The sequence below is a fragment of the Sinocyclocheilus grahami genome, unplaced genomic scaffold, assembly GCF_001515645.1.
Source record: "Sinocyclocheilus grahami isolate Dianchi unplaced genomic scaffold, SAMN03320097.WGS_v1.1 scaffold1147.1, whole genome shotgun sequence".
Lineage (NCBI taxonomy): Eukaryota > Metazoa > Chordata > Actinopteri > Cypriniformes > Cyprinidae > Sinocyclocheilus > Sinocyclocheilus grahami.
In genome coordinates this window covers 246,385-257,765 of record NW_015506326.1, presented here as the reverse complement: position 1 = coordinate 257,765, position 11,381 = coordinate 246,385, and the positions used below count along the sequence as shown (strand labels likewise).

General features: G+C 37.5%; 1 protein-coding gene across 1 annotated transcript; it reads left to right on the top strand.

The window, feature by feature from the left end:
* The first annotated feature begins 1,308 nt into the window (after nucleotides 1-1,308).
* On the top strand, nucleotides 1,309-11,172 carry LOC107567319 (SLAM family member 5-like). The gene is made up of 6 exons (XM_016252983.1): nucleotides 1,309-1,324; nucleotides 1,446-1,781; nucleotides 7,011-7,316; nucleotides 7,397-7,486; nucleotides 7,597-7,655; nucleotides 11,122-11,172. Exons 1-6 carry the CDS (start codon nucleotides 1,309-1,311, stop codon nucleotides 11,170-11,172), a joined length of 858 nt encoding a protein of 285 aa, XP_016108469.1.
* Nucleotides 11,173-11,381: the final 209 nt, after the last annotated feature.

Here is an 11,381-nt window from a genome sequence, read left to right as displayed (position 1 = left end):
CTACCTAACACCGAACAGCCAAATCCCTCACAAGTTTCAAGAAACAACTGGAAACTCATCTTATCCGTGAGCATTTAAAAAAATGATAAACTAAAGACCTGTATAATGGGAACTTCTCGTGTTTATTGCCATCTTATGATGATGAATCGCTTGTTGTTTTCCTGCCAAATTAATAAATGTAATGTAAATGAATCTTATTTGACTTTTCATACATCAGTTTTGATTGATTGATTTACTACTTTATTTCATTCTAAAGCAGTTTTATCTAGAGAGGAAGTCAAACTCTAAAGTTCATAGCAGCAGAACTGGAAGAAACTTTTCATCTACAAACTAAACACATCGAACCGATGGCCGCATACACAACGTTTCTTCACTCAACAGATCAAACCACTTTTCTGAAGAAAAACAACCACAGGAGGTTTCAGTATGACTCAGTATGAGCTGCTAGAATCAAACCTTAGTAAAACTGCCAACTTTCTTGTTTTATTTTTCCATATACACAATAACTGGTATATAGGTAATTTTGTTTAATTATAACACCATTTTAAAGTCAGTAAGATCCCATGCCACCATGCAAGGAAATTGGCATAACATACCACTCTTCTATTAATAGGAGTAATAATTAATATAGTCAGACAACTATACCTTTCAGACATTATCAAAGTTAAATGATAAAGATCAAGATTGTTTTCCACTGTCAGGAACAGTTAAAGTCTATAAGAAGTCTACAGGACAGAAGACTATGTATAACATACACACAGAGAATGTGCATGTGAAGTAGGGGGTTCAAAACCTGTCGTGGGAGGAGTGTTTTCAACAGATGGTCTTATTCGATCAGACATTGAACAACTGAAGAAAATGTTTCCCATGTTTGTTTTGTTCTGTTTGTGCTGGTGGAGTCTGATCAGTAAGTTATTAATGCTTTTTTAAGGCTTAATATATCATGTTTCAGAACAAGTAACAAACTATTGCTACTTGTCAGATTAGACTATTTTCACTTTGCTTTTATCTCAGATCAAATCAGACAACTAAGATATTGTGAGATCTTGGATTTTTTCATTGTAATTTAAATTGTAATAATGCCTGGAAAAGTCATGAAAAGTAATAAAATGTTAAAAGTCATGGAGAATAAATGTCTATAACGAAAAAAACAATCACAGGAAGTGAAATCCTCCATTGAGCCACTTTCATATCTCAAGCCGTTTGTTTGGTCATTCATTTGTTTTGTTTGTGATTTTTAAATATATTAACTTCAAGGATTGTTACCAGACACATAGGAATCCTGCCCAGCTAACTCTTAAAATTATCATGAATAACAACAAAAGTAATATAAATTAATTGGTCAAAAAGCAATAAACATAGAGTTTCAAACTGCAGTTGATTTCATGCTTTGAAAACCATCAGGAGCCTTAACCTGCCTAAAACCTGTTTTGTTTGTCCTGAAGGTGTTTTTGTTGCTCTGAAAGATGAAATACAGTCAGTGTCAGTGATAGAGGGAAATTCTGTCCTTTTACGCATGGATGTTACTGAAATACAAGACACCGACAATATACTGTGGAAATTTGGAGCTGATCATTTTCTCATAGCTAAAATCAACAGAGATAAGCAAATCTTCTCCACATATGATAGTCCTGATGGAAGATTTAGAGACAGGCTGAAGCTAGACAAACAGACTGGATCTCTGATCATCACAGACATCACAACTCAACATGCTGGACATTATCAACTACAGATAATTGGTGCAAAATGGTCATCAAAAACATTTAGTGTTTCTATCTATGGTGAGTAGAAATTAAATTCACATATTCTTGTTATATTAATAATTAATCTGTTCTCAGAGGTCCACTTATAATGTTATCAAGATGTTTACATAAAAAACATCATAATTTTAAAGTAATAGGATATGTTCTGTTCTGTTTTGACCCGGCCTCATCGCCCACGGCTATGATTGGCTAAAGGCCGTTGGCCAGCGGCAAGCGACGGTCGGGCTAGTTTGTTTGGTGTGTTCCACTCGTTAAAGTAATAGGATATTTTCTGTTCTGTTTTGACCCGGCCTCATCGCCCACGGCTATGATTGGCTAAAGGCCGCTGGCCAGCGGCAAGCGACGGTCGGGCTAGTTTGTTTGGTGTGTTCCACTCGTCGGCTCTCGTCGGGCTCACGTCGGCGGCAGTTTGCCCGATTCAACATGTTTTCTTCTGATTGGATGTTCAGTTTAGCGAACGAGTCAGTGCCCGAGAATTAAAGCGAAAGTGATGAAAACAAGCACCTAAATGAAGGTGGTACAGACAGAAGGCTGTTTAAAGGCTACTTAAATGTTACGTGATCTTTCCCAATCATTCTAATAGGCGAATTAAATGCTTAACATTATTAAAGTTATCAATGTTACTGATATTCAAAATGGTAAGCAAGCGTATATCTTTGTTTCGGTTTCTCCTTTTGAATGACGAATAATTGATAGCAGCTGATCAGACAGTTAATTCCCAGTGGCAGCTTGTGGGTTTTAAAATAGAGGAGGCACACTAAAGCCAGGCTCACACTACAGGATTTTTGGCTGGATTTTGCCATTGTGGACAGATTTCCACAGTCTGCGACAAACCCCACATCTTCCAAGTCTTGTTTCTGCCATATTCTCTTATGTCATGGTTTCTTCTTTCTTTCGAACAAAATAACTGCACAGACCAATTGAAGGGCCAGTTGATCGTCCATGCTTGAAGAAATTGCCTATAATCGCTGTAATTTCTCGTGATAATTTATGTGAGAAAACGTATTTTCGCTGATGGTCGGGAACGCCTCTTCACTGAATGTTTTGTAGTGTGTGCACCTCGTTAGCATTGTGTTGTGTAGTATGTGCGCAGCTATGACAAGACGAGACAGATGAGAACAAATCTTGTTGCGCAGTGTGAACAACACAGTGATTCGGCTAGTCTTTCAATCCTGTAGTGTGAGCCCGGCTTAATTGTATTGGTCTGGGATCCCTGCCGATTATTATTATTATTATTTGCTTAACCACTTTAAAATGGCTTTTTGGTTGCTTTTAGTCAGAAAACGTCTTTGAATGACAAATAATTGATAGCAGCTGATCAGACAGTTAATTCCCAGTGGCAGCTTGTGGGTTTTAAAATAGAGGAGGCACACTAAAGCCAGGCTCACACTACAGGATTTTTGTTGAGGACAGATTTCCACAGTCTGCGACAAACCCCACATCTTCCAAGCCTTGTTTCTGCCATATTCTCTTATGTCATGGTTTCTTCTTTCTTTCGGATAAAATAACTGCACAGACCAATTGAAGGGCCAGTTGATCGTCCATGCTTGAAGAAATTGCCTATAATCGCTGTAATTTCTCGTGATAATTTATGTGAGAAAACGTATTTTCGCTGATGGTCGGGAACGCCTCTTCACTGAATGTTTTGTAGTGTGTGCACCTCGTTAGCATTGTGTTGTGTAGTATGTGCGCAGCTATGACAAGACGAGACAGATGAGAACAAATCTTGTTGCGCAGTGTGAACAACACAGTGATTCGGCTAGTCTTTCAATCCTGTAGTGTGAGCCCGGCTTAATTGTATTGGTCTGGGATCCCTGCCGATTATTATTATTATTATTTGCTTAACCACTTTAAAATGGCTTTTTGGTTGCTTTTAGTCAGAAAACGCTTGCACACCGTTTCCAGGAAACATGTCGTTCACACCGGAAACCGTAGCAAAACGCTGCGCACCGGTTTGAGCTTGAACTTACCCCAGCTCTCTCCCGGCCTCCCCCTCCCCTTCTCTATCATTAGCGGTTGTAATTACATCAGCAGATTCGGCACATTCGCGATAGAAAAGCGGCGCTTTCACGTTATGGTATTACAACTGTGAAATTACAAACAAAAAATACACATTCTGAGACATGAACTGAAATTAATTGTGAATTTTATTAACATTAAATCGTCCTCCTCCCATTTTCACCTCAAAATTATGGGGAAGCTGTGCCTCCCCTGCCTCCCCCAACGAGCCGCCACTGGTAATTCCTCTCACGCATGCACAGAACGCACGTGTTTAGTTTGCCGTCGGTTGTAGTCGTGTGGTGTGTTCCAGCCAGCTTTTTGGTCCGACGCTGCCGGCGTGAGGCGACAACACCGTCGGCTTTGGTCGCCTCTAGTTCTTTGAAGTCGGCTTGGTGTGTCCAGGTTACAGTTGTGTATATTTGACAACCTACATCCTTTACAGATGGACGCATAAATACCCAGTAGCTTACATATCAAATGATCTGTAATAACAGACAAAGCTATAGTGAGCACGTAATAAAAACAGTTACTCACACTTGTGTGATGTGACGTTACTTTTGGATCCAATAGCATCATCTTTTAGTTTCAATCTTTCTGAAAATCCTGTGTCGAATTGTGCCTTGTTTGTTAACGAATACATGGTAATGAAGAGAACAAAGGACAGTGCTCTTACTGACACGGTCTGGAACTTCATTCAAAATAAAGTTCATGCACTCTTTCCTAACGCTGAGATCAGAAGGAAGGCAATGCAAAGATGTGTTTTTCCACAACTTGGCACTGCACAGCATCTTGTATTCAGAGCCATCTTTATCATTTGGGTTCTGTATAGACTTGAGTTTGCCTCTCTCATCATTTGCCTACTACATTTGTGAATTGGTGGTGGGGCTAAACAGGCAGTGATGTAGAAGCAAGCAATGAAAAAAAAAGAAGTAAAGCAGGCATTGATCTTCTTCTGCAGAGGCGTTGTTTAGGCATAGTATTATGTCATACAACCTGAGCAGATTGGCTTTAATATAAGCTGTTTTTAGACTAACGATAAAGTTTTGAGATGTGACACTTACAGGATGTTTTCATAGTACATTGACTTCTTATATGTCAGAAGATCAAGGGAATTTTGATTTCTCAGTTTATTACACCTTTAATTATAAATTAAAATTAATCAACAGCACTTGGAATAAGGTTGAATACCACAAATAAAATATTTTCCCCAAGAAATTGAGGTTATGGTTAAGTGCTTATAATGAATGTAGAGACCTGCTGCACTCCCATGGGACTACCGCAACAGAGTGCGGCGCGGGACAACACTTGATGGGGGAGTGCGGGTAGACACTCGTGTCCAGCGGGATGCGGGAGAATAAAATGATTTGCAGGACTCCCGCAAAATAGAAATATCTAAACACAAATAAATAATTGCTATTCATCTATTGCACAAAAGCAACAAGAATAACTAATATAAAATAAAAACGATTAACAGGCACAAGCATAGGCAGAGTTTCTATTTATAACGTGTTTGCAGCGTTGAGCAATGTAGTCAATCACAGACATAGGCTGTTGATTTCTGGAAAGCAATGGGCAATCAGAGGTTTAGAATCCACTTTTTCAAAAGGAAGTTCTTGGGTAGTGCTAAAATTTGCGTGCTCACGAATCCTCTCAGTATAACACACAAAGTGTGGACACAATGAAAGATTCATTGTGCATATATTCATTGTGTTATAACAGCTTTGTGAGATTGCGATGAACTGAGATGTCAGCTTTTTAGTAATTAGAAAGTAAGCACTCTTTGCTCGCATTCTGCTATGCCAAACCACGCATGCAGCAGCCCATATGCTTTTCTGTTAAAAATAACAGTGGTTTGTGAATGTTGATGCTTTAAAGGGGTCATATGATGCGATTTAAATTTGTCCTTTCTCTTTGGAGTGTTACAAGCTCTTGGTGCATAAAGAAGATCTGTAAAGTTGCAAAGACTAAAGTCTCAAATCCAAAGAGATATTCTTTATAAAAGTTAAGAGTCAACCACGCCTTCCTAAAATGGCTCGTTCTAACACGCCTCCACATGTCTACGTCACTATGTGGGAAGATTTGCATAACGCCGACCAAATGTTCACACAAAGAAAGAAGGCGTAACTTTTATTCTCGCTGTAGTATTGTTGTTGACGCCGCCATGTTGTGGAGATGCTATGTGTTTCGTTATGAAAGCGAAACTACATTGTTTGGCCTTCCAAAAGTGGACACAACTAAAAATCAGTGGTTAAGTTGTATTTACAACACTGGTCTGGAACAGTTCAACCCAAATATTCAGATGTGTGCAGCGCATTTTGCGGAGGTTGAGGACTGTTTCCTGTGAGAGTAGCCTACAATGCCCGTGTCTGTTTCTATAAAGTGGGGCAATTCCAACTTTGCAAGGACAGTCTGTAAATACGTTTTCATATTTAAAGAATTTGCCACTGATGATTCAAACGCAAGTTTTGGGCAGTGTAGAGTAGCGCTTGTTGTTTGTCATTTCTCCGATCACAAATGCAGACATGGTTTTATGTGTACGCGGCACGATGCAACGCAACGCGTAAAAAGACAGTATAAGTCATTGTAATCAGTAATTATGTCCCCACTGGATGCAACGAATGCCTTGTTTATAATGGGTTTTAATGTTTTTGTCTCGTCGCTCCGGCCGGACAGGGCATCACAGTATGGTAAGGGGCATAACATCTCCATCACACGCTTGAGGTATTCGACCAATCACAATGCACTGGATAGCTGGCCAATCAGAGCACACCTCTCTTTTCAGAATGATGAGCTTTGTAAAAATCGACACGTTTCAGAAAGGCAGGGCATAGAGGAGCAAAATAATGTACAGTATGTGGAAAATAATGTGGGTTTTTTTACCTTAAACTGCATAAACACATTGCATTACACCAAATACACAAAATAATGTTCTTTTTAGCAACGTCATATGACCCCTTTAATAACAAATATTTTATCGAGAGCATTTGTGCTGGGATGTTGTGGAATTTACGGGATTTACAGCACTTACCATTTCATGTGAATTTCATGGATGTACTGAAAAAAAAAAATATAGGCTACTTTTATGCGGGCTCTTGCGGATGGGAGTGGGACTGAAAAATCCATCCCACGCAAGTCTTTTTTAAAATTGTAGAATTTTAAAAGCAAAAATGTAACATATTTTTATATTTAAAATAAGTAGATAATTTTTTTATTAAAACACTTGCACTGATTCTTTTGTCTAAACAGGTCATCTACCCACTCCTAACCTTACCAGAGATTATTCACAAAATCTTTCATCATCCTCATCCTCATCATCATCATCATATTGTTCATTGGTGTGTTCAGTGGTGAATGTGAGTCATGTGACTCTCTCCTGGTACAAAGGAAACAGTTTATTGTCCAGCATCAGTGTGTCTGATCTCAGCATCAGTCTCTCTCTACCTCTGGAGGTGGAATATCAGGATAAAAACACCTACAGCTGTGTGCTCAACAATCCCATCAGCAACCAGACTCAACATCTGGACATCAGCAAACTCTGTCATGCATGCCCAGGTATGTCAGCATTGATATATGTATTTATGTACAAATTCAGTCACAGTAATAACTGTCTCCTTCACATCCTCCTGTCTCAGTTTCTCTGATAGTGCTGATTTCTACTGCTGGATCTCTGATTGTAGCTGCAGGCGTGATGTGCTGCATCTGCAGGAAATTTAGAAAAACTGGTAAAGAATTCAACTAGTACCTACAAATATTAACTAACGCATTTGGATCAGATATACAGATTTCCATACAAGATTGCAAGCTCTGTTGTTTCAACATGTCTGTATTGTAGTTACTTCAGTTCAGACACTGGAGGAAGACAGAACTGATTCATCAAAATCTCGAAAACCGGTAAGATCATTCATGATTTGAGTTGCAAGAAGTTGTTGCAGTGAGTTAGTCTGATTGAAGCTTGCTGTTTGAAGTTGTGTGTGCAATAGCATCAAACGGACAGAGAACAGATGTAGATGGTCAGCCTTGATCATTATTACCTACAGGGAGCAGCTTGAAAAGGGATGCTTTTTTTAAGCATGTTTTTACCTTATTTTCATTAAGTGTTTGCACCTCAGTGTAACTATTAACATACTGACGTAACTTTGGTTACCTGAAGTGAGGGAATGAGACATCACATCAGTAGCTGATGCTATTGGGGGGAAAAAAACATTTCCCTAAAAGTACTGAAGCTTTATTGAATTATATGAATATGAAAGTATATGAAAGTAATGAAATATTTTAGCTCTATTTCTCTGCCTGAAATCTGACAGCTTCCTTCTTATTTCAACCCCTCACAACTGTGCATGTTTGATGATCATTCATTTGATCATTTTGTTTAAAAAGTCATGTGATTGGATTTATGATTTCCTCTAGCCACTCTGCGTTCGCATCTGTTCTTGTGCTTGATGCTAGAAAGTTATATTGTGAAATAATCACTCTTATCATTTTGAAATGGGTTTTAAACTGTTTGCTGGTTCTGGATTTCCTGTTTGCGTTTCCTTGCAGAAATCAAAGACAGATGCTGTGTATCAAAATGTCCCCAAAAAACGATGATCAAATGCTGTATCTACTGGAATTGATGCCAGAGTACATATGGGACAATACCTCACTTTTGGTTTTATTGACATTTATTATCTGCTAGTATGTCTGTTCTGTCTTCACACTTTGTATTACATATTTTGGTGTTAATGCGATGTCTGAATTTTTGTTTTAATTTAGTGGTTCATCAGTAGCATAGCATCCAGAAACTCAACTAAAATGTTCTATTTTTAGTTTATCACATGGATGTATACCTAATATTTATTATTAAATATTAATCACACCCATTAGGTGTGCTGTCATGTCATTGTCTGCTATTTACCGTTCTTTTATTATTTTTGAAGAAATTAAACTGGATAATAAGTGCATTGCATATTGGATTACAGCATCACACACAATAAGCACAACATCGCTCTCTAGTGCTTAAAGCAGAAAATCACATCCCTCTAAAAACAGCACAACTCACATCTGATACAGTAGATGCTGCCTGTAAAAATAATAGTCATATGTAATGGTTTAACCACTAGATGACTGTATGGCTGTTTAATATAGGCCAGATGTGTATAGCTCTAGTCTAACCCAATAAAAGAAATATAAGGAATTTGAATTTAATCGAATAAAGAAGTTTACAATAAAGTTAAAAAAGGCAAGGGTAAAGGTAAGTTATTGTAAAAATGTATTATGATTTGGGATGCACTAATTTTAATTTCGAATACTATTTAAGATTGATAGCCTGAAAATTAGGATGCAGCAACTGACTGCATTTCTTGAATAGTGGGACAAAAATATCTTCATAGACCCTATACTAAAAATGGCCTATTCAAAAGGGTGAAAAGTGTATTTATTGCTATTGCAGGTTTTAATTCAAAATATTGCTTTTATTTAATGATTTTCAGTTTGACCCTTACAGCTTGACTGTCTGTGGTCCAGTTATGAGGTGTCATGCTGTTGAGTTCCTGTTTTCTTTATTTGGTCCTTCCAGTTCCTTTTCACATTTTTAGTATCACTTGTTCCTTGTTATTAGTTATCCCCATCACCTGTCTGCCCCTCGTTATCTACCCTATTTAGTTCTAGCCCGTTCAGTTCTCCCTTGTCTGGAATTGTATGTTGATGTCTTCTCCTCGTGCTATGTGTGATTCCCTGTGACAAGAATAAATCCCTTGGTTTCGTACTCCTGGTCTCCTCGTTCCGCGCTCCTCACACTACCACCGACCGATACACATGCCTTCTTTCTCTTTCGGGTGACGTAATAATGCAGACTAGCAGAGACACCACAGCTACACATTGGCTGTGTCTCAATGCAATTACTGTAATAAATGAGAGCATGTGCATGGTCAGAATGAACTAGTGAAGGTATTAAATTCTTGCGAAGCAAATAGACAGTCAATAATTTAGATCAGATTCCAGTCGGATATACATATAATCGGATTTGGACTGACAGTGTGAGCATGGGCCCACTGATATTAATAATAGGCCCCATTTTAGAGATTTTGCTGAATGTCAACTGTAGTAAGTCAATCGTCTGTGAGCATCTGCTAAAACTTTAGACATCTTGTTTCATTGTTGTGACAAAAGACAGTGATAAGTAAGCAGAATTTAAGGTTGGACACCACTGAATTTTTTTTTTTTTTTTTTGCAAAGTAGGTCGAAATTTATCCTGTTTCCTTATTGAGAGTTTGCCAGCTGCTTTTCAAAAACATTATTAAACTATTTTATTATAAAAACGTAAAACAAGTTAAATATCAGCGTAATATGATCATTACACTTTCTTGACCTGGTTCAATGTTTCTGTAGGTTAAAGTGTCTGAGTTGTGCATAAAAGCAGGAAGTAGCTCTTCACCTACAAGCTTCATGCTCTAAATGCCAGATCTGTCATGCACAAGATGTTTGTCCACCCAGCAGAACAAGCCACGTTTCTGAAGAAAACCGACCGCAGCAGCTTTCAGTTTGACTCAGAAGCTGAACTTAAGTAAGACTAATGTTAGATGCAGACACCAAGAAGGCAAGTGTTACTGGTTTTAAACAAGTATTTTAAAAATAATCTAAACATTTTAATCAATTGATAGCTCTAGAAATCTTATATGTTTAAAGATTCAGCCCTCTGCTGGTGTTCAAATTAACATTTCTAGGAATGACAATGTAATTTGTTGAGCTTCAATAAAAATTAAAAAGTCATGAATATTGATATAATTATTGCATACTCTGCTAAGATCTTTTTTTTTAATGTATGTGTGATCCATTATCATGCCAAATTAATTAATTTATTGTAATTTAATAATGGCATTACAAAATGCTTAATATATGTTGTGAAAAACAGATCTATTTGTGTTTTATTTGTGCTTATTTCTACTATTATTGTCCTTTAAACAGTTCAGACTTGTGATGAAGAGATAACTTATGCCGAGACAACGTTCTACAAAAGAAAAACACGCAAACTGGTATGAAACTTTAAAAACACAACACTTCCTTTCAACATTTGCTGTCTCATGCAAAGCATACATGGAACTACCGATCCACTGCCTAGTTATGTTTAGCAAAAAGGATTAATGTAGCAGAATGAAAAATGGAATCTTACAATAGCTTGTCACTGGGGCAGAAATGTCAAAATGACACCTTTGTACCTTATTTACCCCAAAAGAGTTCATAGTGGTACCATTAGATGTACGATAGGTATATAAAGGTATTATAACCCTAATATTACTTAATTTCAATATTTGATTTTAAAGAAAATGTGTTACATTTTGAAAGGCAAACAATTTTAGCACTATGTTGCATGTTTTTATAGAAAGTTGAAGAGGAGGATATTGTGGAGTATGTACCTGTCGTCATGAGATGATGATCAAACGTCGGTCTGTTTCTTCAGTCCCAAATACAGCTATGTTATCACCTTCATTTAAGAAACTCTTAAGACATTAGGGTCTTAAGATTCACTCTTAAGATTCAGAGTCTTTGTTTGAGTTCCTGGACTGGTAAGAATCACAAAATCAACAACAAATTTACATGGATGATGTGTTTGAAAAACAGAAAAATTAAAGCTATCTTTGA

Bases quoted from the DNA above. Each gene is read 5' to 3' on its own strand.
- LOC107567319 (XM_016252983.1), top strand. The intron at 1,782-7,010 runs GTGAGTAGAAAT...TTGTCTAAACAG, and splicing joins ATTTAGTGTTTCTATCTATG to GTCATCTACCCACTCCTAAC. The intron at 7,656-11,121 runs GTAAGATCATTC...ATGTTTTTATAG, and splicing joins CATCAAAATCTCGAAAACCG to AAAGTTGAAGAGGAGGATAT.